This window comes from Oncorhynchus mykiss, chromosome 6 (assembly GCF_013265735.2).
Source record: "Oncorhynchus mykiss isolate Arlee chromosome 6, USDA_OmykA_1.1, whole genome shotgun sequence".
NCBI lineage: Eukaryota > Metazoa > Chordata > Actinopteri > Salmoniformes > Salmonidae > Oncorhynchus > Oncorhynchus mykiss.
In genome coordinates, this window is record NC_048570.1 from 37688613 (window position 1) to 37710148 (window position 21536).

The window sequence follows — 21536 nt, forward strand, 5'->3', positions numbered from 1 at the left end:
TTTGGTGACGGTGAATGACAGACAAAAGGAAAATGCAGAGATATCAACACGTCTGGAGAATGTTCCATTTTGAGAGGCAGCCTACACTATGGGTTAGTCCCAAATGGCACCCTATTTTCAATATAGTCCAATATAGCCTATGAGCCCTGGTCAAAGGTAGTGCCCTAAATGGGAAATAGGGTTACATTTGGGATGCACACTGTGGCTGGGGTCTGGGGTCTGGGGGGGGGGGGGGGGGGGGGGGGGGTCTGTCTGTCTGTCTGTGGCTCTAGCTGTATTTGTTGGGTGACAGTGCGATTGATTGCTCTGTCTGGCCTCCCTCGGTTGGGAGAGGAGCATCCTCTGTTCCGAACCATTGGCCACAGATGGCGTGGTTAATGACTGAATCTGTCAGTGACAGACAGGGAGGCATGAGGGGAAATAGCAGACACAGCAGAACAGAGTTTTATCTAACCACTATTTTACAGTATCAGCAATCAGCATACGTTATACCAAATAAATCAAAATGTTATGTAAAGTAACCAAGGTTTTACGAAGGAAGGAGCGAGACACAGCTCACTCTATGAGGAATAACGTTTCTGTCCCCTAGTAACCTCCCTACTAACATGACCCAGTAGGCTACTGTACTGCTGATTCCCTGCTGTCTCTAAATACCACAGCAGAGCACTGAGCACTTCCTCAGTTTAAGGAAATCAAGCGGAAACAAAACATAATGCCACACTGATTGTAAAACCTTGATTGCAGTATACTCTACTTCCTGCACCAGGGTTACAGTAGCTCCCTGAAGCTGCAGGCTGAGGAGGTGGTTATGTCACCAACATCATGACAGAGGAGGAGAAGGAGGTTGAGGAGGAGGGGAGAAGGACAAAGAGGACGAAGCAAGGGGGAGGAGAAGGGGGGGGGGGGGGGCAAGGAGGAGGAGAGGGGTTCAGGCCTGTAATGGTTGATGAAGGCTGCAGAGACATGCCTCACCCTGCTTGGAAGCGACCACTACTCTCCCTCCCTCTAGGTCTCCCCCAGCATATTATTTATGGCACAAAAGCCTTATCTTTAAAGGGATGCCCTAATGCACATATCAAATTAAGAATCATTCCTGCCACATAGTGGGACACAAGGTCTGATCATGGAATACCGGGAATATTAACTGGATTGTCCAATTTTGAGTAACACGTGGTCCATGTGTACAACACATCCATGTGTGAATTCTACAAAACAACACGTATCAGGGTTAAACACACGTCACTCTTGAACCAGAGCTTTTAAGCTAGTCAGCTGCTTTGTTTATCATTTTCCTTTTCAAATGTTTTTTCTTTGAGACTAGGGTCCTTTCAGTACCACACACAATTTGACCTGACTCCTGGGGTCAGTTAGCGCCGAGGGCCAGGCAGCGTGAATGCCGATGGATGATGATGTGCGGCGAAAGGGTGACACAGCATGCCTCTCTGCTGCTCTGCCCTCATACCCTGAGTGTGGACTCACTGGGAGAAAGGGGGGGTCGCAGTTTATTTGGAAAGTCCGGATGGTCCATCTGTTGATAAGCAACTGCTGGCTAAGGTTACAGTTAAGGTTAGGTTTAGAATAAGGGTAAGGGTTAAGGTTAGGGTTAGTAGATAGTTGAAATGTTACTGATAGTCTGTAGAGCATTTACAAATGGACCATCCAAATAAAGTGTTATCGAAAGGGGGCTGAATGGAGGATAAGACGAGAGTAGGAGGAGGAAAGCAGTGTTCCCAGAACAGAAAGCGCTGAAGGAGAAACAAGCCTGAGCTTCCAGGGTAACTGACTGGGACTGGGCCTAGATATGTTTCAGCTTTATGTGCTTCATTTTGTACAACTCTTTGGCTACATATAGAACTGACAAAGAAACATTTACACACACAAACACACCCACACAGACAGAGACTCAGGCAACGACTGCTACGATGAGAGTTGTGGCAATTTCAGGCCTTGGCATCTCTTTTCTATTAACACAAACCATGTATTGAATCAGTCTGATTCTCCACTAACTAACAATAGTGGGTTATTGCACAGACTCAAACAAAAAGCTCAGAGGGCTTTACACTAAGCGAAAGTAAAAGTTTTGGTCAAGGATATCTGAATTAACAGACACATGAAATAAAACGTACCATCAGTATAGATATTCTTAAGAGAAAGGATACCCCAAATAAACAAAGTCGATGATTTTTGTATTCACTTCCTGCATCCTCTCTGGATATCCAGGTCTCAGGTGTTGCATAAGGGGGAGTGATCTGATTAAATAAAAGTGTGGTTATTTTTTCTAATCCTAATTTCCCCCATGGCCAGCTTTCATTATTCTCTCAACTGTCAATTTGTAAACAGATTTGCGGCGCGGGGAGCAGCTGCTGTGGTTTACAATATCGTCCAGACTTTCCTCAACCCTGAGGTGCTGCAGCAGACGATGATTGGATCTAATCAAAACACCCACGGACAAAAAAAAGAGATAAAATTAGATTCTTCACCAGTCCACACACACGAGCTGCAGCTCCTCTCTCTGTTTTAGCAAGCTAGGTGAGCTGGTATCCCAAAGTCTACCTGTGGCTTTCTGCCTTTCTGCCTGCCTACTTGTTTGCTTGTCAAAGCTAGCACCTTTGTGTGTGAGGACAAGCACATCTGTCGTAACATACATCTCTGTGGTAAACATCTCTGTCACATCTGTCACTGCAAATCTCATCAGATTATCTGATGTCATCACACAGGGAAACAAAATGCAGCTGCTTAGTCTGTAAATGAGAATGAGTTAGAGAGAGATACTTTTGTTTATCAATTTCACTTGCTTTGGCATTGTAAACATATGTTTCCCATGCTAATAAATTGAGAGAGTGAGAGTGAGAGTGAGAGAGAGCGAGAGAGAGAGAGAGAGAGAGAGAGAGAGAGAGAGAGAGAGAGAGATAGAGAGAGAGAGAGAGAGAGAGAGAGGAAGAGAGAGACACAAACCTTTTGCTGTGATGGCAGGCTGCTCCCCCAGCAGCAGCTTTAGTCTCTTGGCGTGGATTTTGCCTTGGTAATGTGACTGTGCTACCACTGCTGAGGTGAAGGACATGTTACACAGTGTGCAACACTTGTTCTTGTCCACGTCTCCCTCCTCACTGCCCTGCAAGGAACACACACACACACACACACACACACACACACAGGTTCAGTAAAAAAAAGGCTATCAGCCGAGGATGTTGTTTCTTTTTCACACAAAGCTTTGCTGCACAGAATCAGACATTTTAGGGATAAATGGACACCTGAATATAACAAAAAAATGACACGATTCATCAATGAGTGGTGTGTATGTACACACTGTGTGTGGTGTACAGTATAAACCAGCCCCAGCAAATACTTTCCAAACCCTGTAGGTTAGAGCAGCATGGTGCTTAGGGGCCAGCTGTATACTGAGCACATCAGTAAGCTCTATACGCCACAGTTCCAGGGGACAGAAACAATCTACACTCCTCGTGGGCTTGATCATTTGGTTCCTGGTGGGATGCAAATGGAGGTAATTCAGCAGTTGTATGGAGTAATACAAAGTAGGGAGTGATGGGATGAGGACCGCTCCCTGAGACTCCATCTGTGCTGCCCGCCTGCTGCAGAAACACATTATCCTGACAGAGAGAGGGAGGAATCAGAGGGGGTGGAGAGAGAGAGAGAGGGGGAGAGAGAGTGGAGGAAGACAGATACAGTAAGTAAAGACAGGGAGAGAGAGAGAGGTGAAGAAAGAGATATATTGAGAAAGAGAGTGAAAGGGATAGAGTGAGAACGAGAGAGATAAAGAGAGAACGAGAGAGCTAAATGCACCTGGCTGCCAGGAGACAGACGCAGCCATTTCTACCAGGAAACGACCCCACCAGGCAGGGTCATTGGCAGACTGATTAAAAACTATTACAACTTCAGACCAAAATTATTCCTTTTTCAGTTGACTTCAGCTCATTGTATTGTGAAGTATTATTTTCACAATTCAACAGTCACAAACATATTTAACTTTTTTATTTTGCTGGATGGAATCAAGCAGTTTACATTTTAGACACAAAGCATTACTCATATACATTTCCCTCATATAGTACATTCACAGCACTGCACTGAAAGGAATTTTAAAGAGCCATATGATGAATGAGCCCATCTATGACTAAAATGCAACGCTTGTTTGCATGTATTCTCCTCCACTTCAATCTCCCAGTGGAGATAGTGGGTAGTGATCTGACTACAGCACACTGTGACACAATGCTGTGCATTAAGGCACAGTCACACATTACATGACATCAACAGACATCTCCAGTTCTCCTCTATAGATAGCCAGATAGGATTCCTGATGTAGGAAGCCTAGGCTAGGCCTAAGGTCTGCTGGCTTGCAAGAGACAGTATGTGGATGTGTCCCAAATTTTGACCAGGGCTCTGGTCCAAATAAGTGCACCATAAAGGGAATCGGGTGTCATTTTGGATGCAAATGTCATCTACACCTAGGGTCTGCTGCCTACACCTAGGGTTTGCTGTTTACACCTAGGAACTGCTGCCTACACCCAGGGTCTACTGTCTACACCTAGGGTCTTCTGCCTACACATAGGGTCTGCTGCCTACACCTTCTCAGAGACATAACTGTTAATCTGGGCTAGATCCTTATTTTCTGTCTGGATAATAAGGGTGAGTAAAAATGGCAGACTACTACCACTCCAACAGACTGAGTGCTGATAGGAGAGCAGCCTGAGTGGAGAGAGAGAGAGGCATCCTGGATACTGCACTGTGAGTCACTCAATGACACACACACATATACACAGCACCCCTGCCTCCTCCTGCCCTTAGCATGTCCTTCAGTGCTTCTCTCTCTCGGACAGGCACACACGTACGCATGCACACACAGACGCGCACACACAAGTACGCACGCACACACACACACATTTCCCTTACCTAGCTCACCCGAACAGTTAATGCAGAGCAGGCTCTCTCTTATCATTTCATACCTCATACCATAAATAATGAAAATAAATGGGAAAATGAGACCAAAATATAACAGGAAATGAACCTTCATAAAATCTGAGCCAATCATCATTTCATGGTTAATTAATACAAGATAAATGAGAGTGGGTAATTGCAGAGAATCTAATTAACGCTGAGGTAACTGCACACTGTTTCTGTGCTGCCAGCCAGGTTGCATGTTGTTAATACTTAGTCATTAGAATCGTCTGTCAAGAGGGAAGCATTACCATCTGCATTTACATATGAAACCAATAGTTATAGGAAGTGTTAGGCTTAGCATCTACATTTACATATGAAACCAATAGTTATAGGAAGTGTTAGGCTTAGCATCTACATTTACATATGAAACCTAATAGTTATAGGAAGGGATAGGCTTAGCATCTACATTTACATATGAAACCAATAGTTATAGGAAGTGTTAGGCTTAGCATCTACATTTACATATGAAACCTAATAGTTATAGGAAGGGATATGCTTAGCATCTACATTTACATATGAAACCAATAGTTATAGGAAGGGATAGGCTTAGCATCTACATTTACATATGAAACCAATAGTTATAGAAAGGGATAGGCTTAGCATCTACATTTACATATGACACCAATAGTTATAGAAAGGGATAGGCTTAGCATCTACATTTACATATGAAACCAATAGTTATAGAAAGGGATAGGCTTAGCATTTACATTTAAACATGGGCTTAGGATAGATAGGCTTAGCATCTCCACCTGACACAGCCAGAAGAGGACTGGCCACCCCTCATAGCCTGGTTCCTCTCTAGGTTTCTTCCTAGGTTTCGGCCTTTCTAGGGAGTTTTTCCGAGACAGTTTTTCCAAGCCACCATGCTTCTACACCTGCATTGCTTGCTGTTTGGTATTTTAGGCTGGGTTTCTGTACAGCTGATGTAAGAAGGGATTTATAAATACATTTGATTGATTTGCATTTACATATGAAACCAATAGTTACAGGAAGGGTTAGGCTTAGCATTTGCATTCACATATAAGTAATGAATGTAGCAGAGCAATAAATCCTTCTTATGAAACCATTACATATAGGCGGCGAGAACATGTGTAAAGCTCAGCAATGAACGATTTATAGTTTTGGTTTTGATTTTCTTTAAAAAATAAATGCTTTATGTGGGTTCAGCGAAGGAGCAGCATATCCTTGCCCATATCCTTACGCTTCAAAAAAAGAAGAGATACAGTATTATGCATTACTGCACTGAACCATCATGCTGCAGCAATTGTGTTTCTTTTCTCCAGTGCTGCTGCATCAAAGTCACCACAACAGGTTTCATTGTCCAATGAACCAGACTGTGTCTAGGTTCCCATTGATTTCCAGCAGAGAGTGTGTGTGTGCTTGCGTGTGTGCATGCATGCTCCTGGAGACTCTGTAGGTCTGCATACAGTAGCTGATATGATGCTGGGGATAATTATGTCGGCCAAGGGACACTCAATATTCTGTCTGTGTTCCAAATAGCACCCAATTCCCTTTATAGAGCACTAAACAGCTTATATAGGGCATGGGTACTCAAGTACTATTTGAGAAGATCCATACACACAAATTTCCTAGGTGGCAAAGGTCCGGATAGCATAGTAACAAACTTTCACCTTGCAACCTATGCGACCCCAAACTGTTCACAACCCTCTTGTTGGCGGAGAGAACATTTAGCATATTTTAAGCTAATTTCCTGCAATTCTACACATTCTTCCATGTCTTATGTGTGTTTATATGAAACCATGGGTCGAAGCCTGACCGATCCGGTCTGCGGTCCGTCAGTTGAAATAGGGAATAAGGTGCTATTTCGGACAAAGCCACAAATGACTCTGGCGGATCTACCTCCAGGCACATAGGGGGGGAAGTAGGACAGCAAGTGCAAGAGTAACCGACAAAAAGTTGGTCCTAATATAGACTGGGTCAATGCATTATATTGCTGTCAGCTGAGGCCATGCAGGGAGGCAGGCAGGGAGGCACTGAGTGGTCCAGACATTGTAATCACTGCTGCTCTCTCTCGTCTCTCTCATACCCCCCAAAAAACAGACAAAACTTTGACCTTCACATTAGACATCAGTGTGTGTGTGTGTGTGTGTGTGTTTGTGTGTGTAAGATCACACACAAAAGACATGAACTGTACTTTATTCCACCTGCATATGTTTAAAGACCTCAATGAGAGGAGTATCAGTGAAATGTTGAGAACAAAGCACATTGTGGCCACAGAATACAGACACTGTTGCCCTATTCTATTTAAATAATATTCCCATAGGACAATTACAATTTATTTTGCAAAATGAGAGGTGACATTTATCATCTTGTGCACTTTTATTTGAAACAGGTAACCAGTAGCAGCCTTTCTCACATCATTCATCTACTGTTTATTGTTTAATGAAGGGATTAAGGAATGAACAGCGGGTTTCATCTTTATCCAGGCTATTCTGAGTGTAAAGCAATTATAAACACAGCTAGCGTCATCTTGTCTTCACACCATGGATGGCCAAGTAGATGGAATGACTTTAAGGAGATAGTGATTGGCAGCTCTGCTTTTTGAGATCTGAGCTTGCAAGCTGCGGTAGTGTACTGAGTACTGACTCTTACCGAAAAGTTAGCTAGTTTAATTAATTAGCCATAATATGCTGCATGAGTCTTAATGAAAATTACTTATGACTGTTTTAGAGTTACTCTGCATTCCAAATGGCTCCCTATTCCCAATATAGTGCATTACATTTGACTAGAGCCCTATAGGCCCAGACCAAAAGTAGTGCACTAAATTGGGAATAAGGAGCCATTTGGGAAGCATAAATCATAACTGTCATGGTTCCACCCGTCCCCAGGGGATGACAGAGACCGTCCTAGAGACATTAATGACACTCAGGTGTGTCCTATTACTAATTATGATTTCCCTTTAAGAGAGGTGTTTTCTGTTTCTGATTCCCTCCAACCACAGCACACTCCCAACCGAGGAGGAGCCAATGCACCAGTTTCATCGCCTATTGCTACAGGCATCGTCGTAGTTCATCCGGGGCCCCTGCACCGGGAACCCAAGATCCCAGCCCCCGAACGGAATGACGACCACCCAGGTGGATGCAAGAGTTTCCTCACTCAGTGCTCTCTGGTGTTCGAGTTACAGTCCTCCTCGTTCCACACCGACCGGGCCATGATCGCCAACATCATCTCTCTGCTCTCGGGCAGGGCCCTGGCATGGGCAACGGCTGTGTGGGAACAGCAGCCACCAGTCCCTAATAACGCTGGCAATCAGGTTTGACAACCGCATCTGAGTAACTAACTTCCGGCGCCGACAGAGATGGCCGCCTCGCTTCGCGTTCCTAGGAAACTATGCAGTTTTTTGTTTTTTTACGTGTTATTTCTTACATTAGTACCCCAGGTCATCTTAGGTTTCATTACATACAGTCGAAAAGAACTACTGAATATAAGATCAGCATCAACTCACCATCAGTACGACCAAGAATATGTTTTTCGCGACGCGGATCCTGTGTTCTGCCTTACAAACAGGACAACGGAGTGGATCCTATGCAGCGACCCAAAAAAACGACTCCGAAAGAGAGGGAAACGAGGCGGTCTTCTGGTCAGACTCCGGAGACGGGCACAGCGCGCACCACTCCCTAGCATTCTTCTTGCCAATGTCCAGTCTCTTGACAACAAGGTTGATGAAATCCGAGCAAGGGTAGCATTCCAGAGGGACATCAGAGACTGTAACGTCCTTTGCTTCACTGAAACATGGCTCACTGGAGAGACGCTATCCGAAGCGGTGCAGCCAACGGGTTTCTCCACACATCGCGCTGACAGAAACAAACATCTTTCTGGGAAGAAGAGGGGCGGGGGCGTATGCCTCATGGCCAACGTGACATGGTGTGATGAAAGAAACATACAGGAACTCAAATCCTTCTGTTCACCTGATTTAGAATTCCTCACAATCAAATGTAGACCACATTATCTACCAAGAGAATTCTCTTCGATTATAATCACAGCCGTATATATCCCCCCCCAAGCAGACACATCGATGGCTCTGAACGAACTTTATTTAACTCTCTGCAAACTGGAAACAATTTATCCGGAGGCTGCATTCATTGTAGCTGGGGATTTTAACAAGGCTAATCTGAAAACAAGACTCCCCAAATTTTATCAGCATATCGATTGCGCAACCAGGGGAGGAAAGACCTTGGATCATTGTTACTCTAACTTCCGCGACGCATATAAGGCCCTGCCCCGCCCCCCTTTCGGAAAAGCTGACCACGACTCCATTTTGTTGATCCCTGCCTACAGACAGAAACTAAAACAAGAGGCTCCCACGCTGAGGTCTGTCCAACGCTGGTCCGACCAAGCTGACTCCACACTCCAAGACTGCTTCCATCACGTGGACTGGGAGATGTTTCGTATTGCGTCAGATAACAACATTGACAAATACGCTGATTCGGTGTGCGAGTTCATTAGAACTTGCGTTGAAGATGTCGTTCCCATAGCAACGATTAAAACATTCCCTAACCAGAAACCGTGGATTGATGGCAGCATTCGTGTGAAACTGAAAGCGCGAACCACTGCTTTTAATCAGGGCAAGGTGTCTGGTAACATGACCGAATACAAACAGTGCAGCTATTCCCTCCGCAAGGCTATCAAACAAGCTAAGCGCCAGTACAGAGACAAAGTAGAATCTCAATTCAACGGCCCAGACACAAGAGGCATGTGGCAGGGTCTACAGTCAATCACGGACTACAGGAAGAAATCCAGCCCAGTCACGGACCAGGATGTCTTGCTCCCAGGCAGACTAAATAACTTTTTTGCCCGCTTTGAGGACAATACAGTGCCACTGACACGGCCTGCAACGAAAACATGCGGTCTCTCCTTCACTGCAGCCGAGGTGAGTAAGACATTTAAACGTGGTAACCCTCGCAAGGCTGCAGGCCCAGACGGCATCCCCAGCCGCGCCCTCAGAGCATGCGCAGACCAGCTGGCCGGTGTGTTTACGGACATATTCAATCAATCCCTATACCAGTCTGCTGTTCCCACATGCTTCAAGAGGGCCACCATTGTTCCTGTTCCCAAGAAAGCTAAGGTAACTGAGCTAAACGACTACCGCCCCGTAGCACTCACATCCGTCATCATGAAGTGCTTTGAGAGACTAGTCAAGGACCATATCACCTCCACCCTACCTGACACCCTAGACCCACTCCAATTTGCTTACTGCCCAAATAGGTCCACAGACGATGCAATCTCAACCACACTGCACACTGCCCTAACCCATCTGGACAAGAGGAATACCTATGTGAGAATGCTGTTCATCGACTACAGCTCGGCATTCAACACCATAGTACCCTCCAAGCTCGTCATCAAGCTCGAGACCCTGGGTCTCGACCGCGCCCTGTGCAACTGGGTACTGGACTTCCTGACGGGCCGCCCCCAGGTGGTGAGCGTAGGCAACAACATCTCCTCCCCGCTGATCCTCAACACTGGGGCCCCACAAGGGTGCGTTCTGAGCCCTCTCCTGTACTCCCTGTTCACCCACGACTGCGTGGCCACGCACGCCTCCAACTCAATCATCAAGTTTGCGGACGACACAACAGTGGTAGGCTTGATTACCAACAACGATGAGACGGCCTACAGGGAGGAGGTGAGGGCCCTCGGAGTGTGGTGTCAGGAAAATAACCTCACACTCAACGTCAACAAAACTAAGGAGATGATTGTGGACTTCAGGAAACAGCAGAGGGAACACCCCCCTATCCACATCGATGGAACAGTAGTGGAGAGGGTAGCAAGTTTTAAGTTCCTCGGCATACACATCACAGACAAACTGAATTGGTCCACTCACACAGACAGCATCGTGAAGAAGGCGCAGCAGCGCCTCTTCAACCTCAGGAGGCTGAAGAAATTCGGCTTGTCACCAAAAGCACTCACAAACTTCTACAGATGCACAATCGAGAGCATCCTGGCGGGCTGTATCACCGCCTGGTATGGCAACTGCACCGCCCTCAACCGCAAGGCTCTCCAGAGGGTAGTGAGGTCTGCACAACGCATCACCGGGGGCAAACTACCTGCCCTCCAGGACACCTACACCACCCGATGTCACAGGAAGGCCATAAAGATCATCAAGGACATCAACCACCCGAGCCACTGCCTGTTCACCCCGCTATCATCCAGAAGGCGAGGTCAGTACAGGTGCATCAAAGCTGGGACCGAGAGACTGAAAAACAGCTTCTATCTCAAGGCCATCAGACTGTAAAACAGCCACCACTAACACTGAGTGGCTGCTGCCAACACACTGACACTGACTCAACTCCAGCCACTTTAATAATGGGAATTGATGGGAAATGACGTAAATATATCACTAGCCACTTTAAACAATGCTACCTTAAATAAATGTTACTTACCCTACATTATTCATCTCATATGCATACGTATATACTGTACTCTATATCATCGACGGTATCCTTATGTAATACATGTATCACTAGCCACTTTATACTATACTATGCCACTTTGTTTACATACTCATCTCATTTGTACATACTGTACTCGATACCATCTACTGTATCTTGCCTATGCTGCTCTGTACCATCACTCATTCATATATCCTTATGTACATATTCTTTATCCCCTTACATACCTAAGACAGTAGTTTTGGAATTGTTAGTTAGATTACTTGTTATTACTGCATTGTCGGAACTAGAAGCACAAGCATTTCGCTACACTCGCACTAACATCTGCTAACCATGTGTATGTGACAAATAACATTTGATTTGATTTGATTTGATTTGAGTATGGGTGAGATAGTGGTCTTTGACACCACTCCAGCATCCCGGTTTCCTGAGCACCCCAAGCCCACGGCGCTCAGCATGGAGGAGCCCTTGCAGTTGGGATGCACACGTCTGAGCCCACAGGAACGTGACAGGCGCATGTGCAAAGGCTGTTACCTTCACTGCGGAGGTCTTAGTCATCTCTGTGCTGCATGCCTAGAGCTGACGGGAACCGCCAGGGCTCACCAGGACAAGGGGAGACCCTGACGAGCTGTGCAGATTCACCCCAGCTACCCAGTCACTGTCTGTCACTATCTGCAACCCTCCACTCGGACAACCGTCAGCACCAGATTCAAGTATTCTTGGACTCTGGGGCAGCGGATCATTTCATTGATCAAGACGTCGCCAAAGAATTACAAATCCCTTGCATGAATTGTCCCATCCCGCTGCAGACTCGAGCCCTTAATGGACGGCACATTGGTTCTGGCGAGGTGGAATATCAGACGAAGCCCATTCTACTGCAGGTTGGGGTGAACCACTCAGAGACTTTTCATTTTCTGTTGATTTCTGTTCCCGAGAACCCCTTATCCTAGGGTACCCCTGGCTAGTGCTACATACAGTGGGGAGAACATGTATTTGATACACTGCCGATTTTGCAGGTTTTCCTACTTACAAAGCATGTAGAGGTCTGTAATTTTTATCGTAGGTACACTTCAACTGTGAGAGACGGAATCTAAAACAAAAATCCAGAAAATCACACTGAATGATTTGTAAGTAATTAATTTGCATTATATTGCATGACATAAGTATTTAATACATCAGAAAAGCAGAACTTAATATTTGGTACAGAAACCTTTGTTTGCAATTACAGAGATTATACGTTTCCTGTAGTTCTTGACCAGGTTTGCACACACTGCAGCAGGGATTTTGGCCCACTCCTCCATACAGACCTTCTCCAGATCCTTCAGGTTTCGGGGCTATCGCTGGGCAATACGGACTTTCAGCTCCCTCCAAAGATTTCGGACTTGGTCTCCATTCAAGAAGCCAAGAGGTTGAACGGTTGCCAAGCTAGGTGGGCTCTGTTTTTTTAGCAGGTTCTATTTCACACTAGCTAATCGCCCGGGATCCAAGAATCAGAAAGCAGACACCCTGTCCCGCCAACACGATGTCTCTAACGAAAAGAGGGACCCCGAGCCCATCACCCCCAGCTCACGCATTGTGGCCCCTGTGATATGGAGTATTGAGACCACGGTTCAACAAGCCCAGACTAGAGGTCGACCGATTATTCGGAATGGCCAATTAATTAGGACCGATTTCAAGTTTTCATAACAATCGGAAATCGGTATTTATGGGCGCCGATTTGCAGATTTTTAAAATTTTTTTAATTATGTTATTTATTTATTTATTTAACTAGACAAGTCAGTTAAGAACACATTCTTATTTCCAATGACGGCCTAGGAACGTGGGTTAACTGCCTTGTTCAGGGGCAGAACGACAGATTTTCACCTTGTCAGTTCGGGTGATCCAATCTTGCAACCTTACAGTTAACTAGTCCAATGCAATAACGACCTGCCTCTCTCTCGTTGCACTCCACAAGGAGACTGCCTGTTACGCGAATGCAGTAAGCCAAGGTAAGTTGCTAGCTAGCATTAAACTTATCTTATAAAAAACAATCAATCATAATAACTAGTTAACTACACATGGTTGATGATATTACTAGATATTATCTAGCGTGTCCTGCGTTGCATATAATCTGACTGAGCATACAAGCATACAAGTATCTAAGTATCTGACTGAGCGGTGGTAGGCAGAAGCAGGCGCGTAAACATTCATTCAAACAGCACTTTTGTGCGTTTTGCCAGCAGCTCTTCGTTGTGCGTCAAGCACTGCGCTGTTTATGACTTCAAGCCTATCAACTCCCGAGATGAGGCTCGTGTAACCGAAGTGAAATGGCTAGCTAGTTAGCACGTGCTAATTGTCGTTGTGTTACTCGTTCGAGCCCAGGGAAGAGCGAGGAGAGGGACGGAAGCTATACTGTTACACTGGCAATACTAAAGTGCCTATAAGAACATCCAATAGTCAAAGGTTAATAAAATCAAATGGTATAGAGGAGAATAGTCCTATAATTCCAATAATAACTACAACCTAAAACTTCTTACCTGGGAATATTGAAGACTCATGTTATTAAAAGGAACCACCAGCTTTCATATGTTCTCATGTTCTAAGCAAGGAACTTAAACGTTAGCGGGAGACCAGCGGGAGACCCACTAACAGACTTTACGTTCTGCGATCAGCCCGTTCCCGAGTACTACAATGGGGAGACTCGTCTAAATGAATTGGGCATCCAGGGGTTAATCGGACACTGGAGTTCCCGAGGGGGAAATTCTGGTGCGCCAACATGATTGAGGATGTTGGGCCACCAACATGTGAGATCCAAAGCAAGTCTTGGATGTGAGATCCAAAGCAAGTCATTACGACAGAGACTGGCTGGGTTGCTCCAACCTCCGCCCATCCCCAGCCGGCCCTGGTCCCACCTGTCTGTAGACTTTATCACAGGGTTACCTCCATCCATGGGCTTACCACTATCTTGATGGTCGTCGATCAGTTCTCCAACGCAGCCCATTTCATCACCTTACCCAAGTTGCCCTCAGCGAAGGAGACAGCTGATCTCATGATCACGGACTTCCTCAGGACATTGTCTCAGATCATGGGCCCCAGTTCATCTCACGGTATTGGAAGGATGGAGCAAGTTCCTCGTCTGGGTGGAATATGCTCATAACACACTGCCAAACTTGTCCACTGGACTGTAGCCGTTCGAGCGTCAGTTCCGGTATGCTTCCTGAACAAGAGGCCAAAGTGGGGGTACCATCAGCCGAGGCGTTCATTCGACGATGTCGCCTCACATGAATCACACGCACGTGATCCTCTTTGCTCTGCTCCTCTGCCCGACACCAACACCAGGTAAACCGTCACAAAGACCTCTTTGGCTCCTCCGACCGCGTCAATGGGTATGGCTGTCCACCAATGATCTTCCCTTAAAGGTGGACTCGCGGAAGCTCGCTCCTCACTACATAGGACCATTAAAGATCCTGAGGAGCATCAACCCCATTACCTATCGTCTCCAGCTTTCCAGGTCTATGAGGGTCTGTCCATCCTTCCATGTCTCCCGTCTCAAGCTGGTAACGACCAGTCCCTTCTCCCCGCCCACACCTGCCCCTCCACCCTCTTGACTTGTGGATGGCTGCCCGGCCTACACTACACTGTCCAGCGTCCGTTGGAGGCTTGTCGGGTCCAAGGCACCCTGCAGTGCCTGGTGGACTGGGAGGGCTACGGTCCCGAGGAGCGGGCGTGGGTGCCTGCAGGGACATCCTGGATCCGGGACTTACTCGGAACTTCAACCAACTGTGGTCGCTCTGGCTCTGCGGCTGGAGCCGCTCCTAAAAGGGGGGGTACTGTCATGGTTCCACCTGTCAACAGAGGGCGGCAGAGAGCGCCAGAAACATTAATGACACTCAGGTGTGTCCCTTTGAGAGAGGTGTGTTTTCTGTTTCCCTTTGCAGTAGCATGATTTTAGTTCCCTGTGTTCGTCCCCAGAGTGAGTTTTCCAGTCCTAGTAATTGTTGTTTTTTCCAGTATCACTGTTATCATTATATTCTCGTTTTCAAGTAAAGTATTCACGTTAATCCCAAATCATTGATTCCTCGTCTGGTCCATTCTCTGCACCTGGGTTCAACCTCAGCCCCTCACAATAACACTTTCATCGGTAACGATGACAGTATTTCAGTAGCAATAGTACCCAAATGGACAATTTATAAATAATGTGGGAATGAGATTAGCCCTCACAAATAAACACACATCACCTCTCATCATCATAAAACTGTATTATACTGAGAAAGCCTTGGCTGGTGATTATTACTATAGTGCTTGGGTGTTTGAATATTTAATTGAGAATTCTTGAGCTGAGTGAAAATATTCACTGTAACGGATTACTGTTGTTTATACAGTAACTTATTGTTATCAACAGTTAACTACTGTGAAAGTACCTGCTCTGATACTGTAATTAAATTACAGTAAGTGAAAATGGAATGAGACGGAATTCACGACACAAGCGATTCACAAAATGTTTTGTGTTTCGGGCTATAAAAATTGATTTTATCAAACAAAAGACCATCCATTGTGTAACAATGAGCATTGGGATTGCAAACAGAGGAAGATCGTCAAAGGTAAACTATTTATTTTATTGCAGTTTGTGATTTTGTTACGTCTGTGCTGATTGAAATAGTTGTTTTTTATGGGGCTCTATCCTCAGATAATCGCATCATATTCTTTCGCAGTAAATCATTTTTAAATCTGACAATGCAGTTGGATTAGCAAGATTCTACACTTTCGAAACATGTGAGACACTTGTACTTTCATGAATGTTTAATATGACTATTTATGTAGCGATCACTGTATGTTGTCGAATTTCATCCCGCTAACGGGTTCTGTGCGCAGAGAGGTTAACAGTGTACTGAGAAAAACACAAATGGATCATACTGATGGATCAAGGACCCATTATAATCGTTGTAGTATCTCCATAAAGAGCACACCAAATAGTAGGGCTGCACTAAATGGAATTGTGTGTTTTACTCAAACAGTACACTTGAGCCTTTTGTCATATTCTCATATTTCTGTTCTCCAAATGGATGTAAAAAGTGACCCAAACAGCATGAACAATATCAAATTGATTATTCAAATTGCCATGGAACAGAAATGGGAAATGCTGTTTCGCTGTGAAGATAGGAGAAAGCAGCCTTATGCAGTATTTGTTTCAGCCTCATAATAGGTGAGGAGAGAACACACGGCACCATATTCTCTCTCTCACACACATTGGCATGCTGTGAAATTGAGCCGTGCAGCCATTTTCAGGCTTCCTTAGCTCTGGCAGTATGTTTGAAATGGTTCATTATCCTAAGATGTACCTCTGGGGTAGCACCTATTATTCTTTCCGACTCCATTGGTACTGTGAGGCGGGGTATTTGTGAATCACAACCTGTCAGTATTGGCTGCTGCCACACCATCATGGCCCAGCCATTGAAATTCAACACTCCCCAAGCAGCAGCTCAATACACATTCAGAAGAGGAAAGCTGGAAGCACTTCAGAAAAGAAGAATGAAACAATGAGTTTCTTGTTGTTTCACCTTGTAAAGGGGATTACTATAAGCTGATGTCTGCAAGGCCAAGGAGAAGCGCAACATTTTCCTTTCAATTTTAATTTCTCTTTCACAAAAAAAACATTTGAAATCATTACCTTCTCGTTTCATCTAAAATTGAGAAACCTGGAGAAATATGACCCAAAAGTCATTGTATTTGATCGGATCTGTGCATGTTCTCATTTGCTCAACTTTCCTTTCTAACAAACCTTCAGGGGTATCATCCATCCATCCACAGCTTCAACACACTTCACCTAGTGTTATCTCTGTTCTCATGTATAATTCTAACTGTGGTCAGTCTCAGCGCTGACACCCCAGCCAGCCATTTCCACGGCGCTCACAGTGTTCCATGACCACTCGTGCGTGAGGAGTGAAAGCAAACCCGGCCAACATCCAGCTACAGATATCACATCCAACTCTCACTGGGTTACAGATCTCAGAAGTCAGTATCAACAGCCTTCTGGAGAAGTCCGTCTCCAGCTCTCTCTCTCTGTCCTTAGCCAGCCTGGTCCCGTCATGTAGACTACCCTTTAGCCAGCTCTTCCTATCGTTGTCTCCATACATGTTTGGCAGCAACATGAATGAACACAGCGAGAAGTTGGCTAAAGCACAAACAAACTGGACCACCAGGCTAATGCGGCACATGACGTTTGACACAACCACTAAGAGATAACCATTCGTACATGAGGTTCTGTTGACTTCTAGCCCACCTATAAGAAAACTATGCAGTTTCACCTCAAAACAGCCCGGCTGTAGGAAACTGGGACATCTAAGGGTGACATGAAGACAGCATAGGCAAGAGCACTAAGCAAAGACACTTTGAATGTCACTCACTCAGTGAGTGACATTCAGTCATTTGTATTAGAGGTCGACCAATTATGATTTTTCAACGCTGATACCGATCATTGGAGGCCCAAAAAAAGCTGATACCGATTAATCGGACGATTATTTTTATTTATTTGTAATAATGACAATTACAACAATACTGAATGAACACTTATTTTAACTTAATATAATACATCAATAAAATCAATTTAGCCTCAAATAAATAATGAAACGTTCAATTTGGTGTTGGAAAAGAAAGTAAAAGTGCAATATGTGCCATGTAAGAAAGCTAACGTTTAAGTTCCTTGCTCAGAACATGAGAACATATGAAAGCTCCTTTTAACAGGAGGGTTCCTTTTAACATGAGTCATCAATATTCCCAGGTAAGAAGTTTTAGGTTGTAGTTATTATAAGAATTATAGGACTATTTCTCTCTATACCATTTGTATTTTATTAACCTTTGACTATTGGATGTTCTTATAGGCACTTTAGTATTGCCAGTGTAACAGTATAGCTTCCGTCCCTCTCCTCGCTCCTACCTGGGCTCAAACCAGGGACACAACGACAACAGCCACCCTCAAAGCAGCGTTACCCATGCAGAGCAAGGGGAATAACTACTCCAAGTCTCAGAGGGAGTGACGTTTGAAACGCTATTAACGCGCACCCCGCTAACTAGCTAGCCATTTCACATCGGTTACACCAGCCTAATCTCTGGAGTTGATAGGCTTGAAGTCATAAACAGCGCTGTGCTTGCAAAGAGCTGCTGGAAAAACGCACAAAAGTGCTGTTTGAATGAATGCTTACGAGCCTGCTGCTGCCTACCACCGCTCAGTCAGACTGCTCTATCCAATCATAGACTTAGTTATAACATAATAACACACAGAAATACGAGCCTTAGGTCATTAATATGGTCGAATCAGGAAACTATCATCTCGAAAACAAGACGTTTATTCTTTCAGTGAAATACGGAACCGTTCCGTGTTTCATCTAACGGGTGGCATCCATAAGTCTAAATATTCCTGTTACATTGCACAGCCTTCAATGTTATGTCATAATTACGTACAATTCTGGCAAATTAGGCGGCCCAAACTGTTGCATAAACACTGACTCTGCGTGCAATGAACGCAAGAGAAGTGACACAATTTCTCCTGGTTAATATTGCCTGCTAACCTGGAATTCTTTTAGCTAAATATGCAGGTTTAAAAATATGTACTTCTGTGTATTGATTTTAAGAAAGGCATTGATGTTTATGGTTAGGTACACATTGGAGCAACGATACACACCACATCGATTTTATGCAACGCAGGACACACTAGATAAACTAGTAATATCATCAACCATGTGTAGTTAACTAGTGATTGTGATTGATTGTTTTTATAAGATAAGTTTAATGCTAGCTAGCAACTTACCTTGGCTTCGACTGCATTCGCGTAACAGGCAGGCTCCTCGTGGAGTGCAATGTAATCAGGTGGTTAGAGCGTTGGACTAGTTAGCTGTAAGGTTGCAAGATTGAATCCCCCGAGCTGGCAAGGTAAAAATCTGTCGTTCTGCCCCTAACGAGGCAATTAACCCACCGTTCCTAGGCCGTCATTGAAAATAAGAATGTGTTCTTAACTGACTTGCCTAGTTAAATAAAGATTAAATAAAGGTGTAAAAAAATAAATATATATATTTTTTAAATCGGCCAAATTGGTGTCCAAAAATACAGATTTCCGATTGTTATGAAAACTTGAAATCGGCCCTAATTAATCGGCCATTCCGATTAATCGGCCGACCTCTAATTTGTATCTGTGTCACTCACTCAGTCATTTGTATTTCAACCATGTTTCCTCTCTGTCATGACAGTTAAGATTTGTTTAGAGAAAGCATCTAAGGATATTGGAGATGGTGTTATGGGCTCTTTGTGATTACTATCCCTCTCTTGTAGAGCGGAGGGACCTTTATAGCCTCTCTATATAGCATCTCCATCCCACCCTGTCTCCTGAAGCCAAGCCAAACCACAGATTAAGAGATGTGCAATCTGTTGGATATTGCTGAAGAAGAAGTCAAGGCAACCAAGCATAAGACTGCAGTCACTTCTTGTTCAAGTCAAGGCAGTTCACTATAGTACACCTATGCCATCTCCAATCAGCAGCCTGTGTTTGGTGGTTCTCCGCTCTGCTCCTCCCCTGCCCGCACTCCCATATAAGGAAGGAAGAACTCACAGGCCCAATCACATGGAAATAGACAGTCATCAACTGACACACGACACCCATAGCTAGCCACTGGCATTGCATTGGCGTTAAGCATTATTTTGGAGACCTACACATCAAACTAAAGTATTTTTTGCCAAAACAAGTCATTAATTGTGGCAAAAACCAGGTACAACTAAACATGAAAGCAATGTCTGTCCGTATTTCTTCTCTTAAAGCTGCAATATGTAACTTTTTGGGCAAACAGATCAAATTCACATAGAAATGTGAGTTTTAGATCTGTCATTCTCATTGAAAGCAAGTCTAGGATGTGCTCTGTTTCTATGGTTCCCATTCTTAAGTTTCAAATAGCTGAAAATACAACAGTTTAGATGGTACAAATATTCTCTACACTATAAATTGCATGTTTTGTTACATAAACTGAAATTAGGCGAACTGTTCTAATTTTAGCAACCAGGAAATGGAGGAACGATTTTTGCATATTGCACCTTTAACAGCTAGCCCCTAGAGATAATTAAGTACAAATAGGACATAAGAACTTATTCAAGTTCATGAAAAACAGGCAGATGCTCACAGAGGTGCTTAAAAAAGCATTTAAATAAAGCATTTGTTGACTTGATGGTAATAAATCTAAGCTTAATATTTTACAAACAGGGAGACCAAAATTATATAATACAACTTTCCTTCCTCATCCTTTGAATACATGTAGCTAATATATTTATGAATTGCAATAAAGTTTGTTTATGAGAAGCAAAGTAGTCGGAGATTTGTCTTGAGTAAACATGAAGAGGTGTCCCTGGAGATGCCAACCTCTGTACAGACCAGCAGAAGCCAACCTGTGTAGACGTCAGCCCTAGGCATTTTCCCGCTCCCCTGTCTCCTTGCTCCATCTCGCTCTCTTTCTTTCTGTCTCTCTCTCTCTCGGTCTCTGTCCCTGTCTCTCTCTGTACCTGTCTCCATCTTTCTCTCTCCCCGTCTCTGTCTCAGTCTCTCTCTCTGCCTCTCTCTCTCTGTCGCTTTCTCCATCTCTCTCTTGCTGACTGCTACTGGGCGTCCTCAACAAGGATTCTCAGCAGGCAGAGGAGCCCCAGACACCTGTGGAACCTGTGTCTCCTCCTATCTGTTTGTAGTAGGATGACTCCTGTCTCCGAACTGGGAGCTTCACACAGGAACAAGCAGCGGGAGTACAAAGTAATAATGCAACATGAAATCAGAATGACTGTTGTCTCAATGGGGGTCCACAAACAACATGGTGCTATGATCCAATTAAACTAATACTGAGCAACTACCGATTTAGATCGGTGTCCCTAAACCGGGATGGTTGTTGCTCAATATGCTATAATGTGACTAGAAAACGCTGTATACAACAGCCAACTTTCCTGGGACATAGACATGTCTTATATGGGCAGAAAGCTTAAATGCTTGTTAATCTAACTGCAGTATCCAATCTACAGTAGCTATTACAGTAAAAATACCATGCTATTGTTTGAGGATAGTGCACAACAACAAAACACTTTTATCACGGCAACTGGCTTGATATACTGTTGGGGCTCCTGAATGGGGCAGCGGTCTAAGGCACTGCATCAGTGCTAGAGGCATCACTAAAGGCT

At 44.5% G+C, this 21536-nt stretch overlaps 1 protein-coding gene across 1 annotated transcript in view; it reads right to left on the reverse strand.

Annotated features, from left to right (window-relative positions):
* Positions 1-21536, reverse strand: part of zmat4a (zinc finger, matrin-type 4a) — a 149456-nt gene that overhangs the window by 59818 nt on the left and 68102 nt on the right. Inside the window, exon 4 of the mRNA XM_021606382.2 lies at positions 2956-3112. Within this exon, the coding sequence (XP_021462057.2) occupies positions 2956-3112 (157 nt within the window). The remainder of the gene's footprint in view (positions 1-2955; positions 3113-21536) is intronic.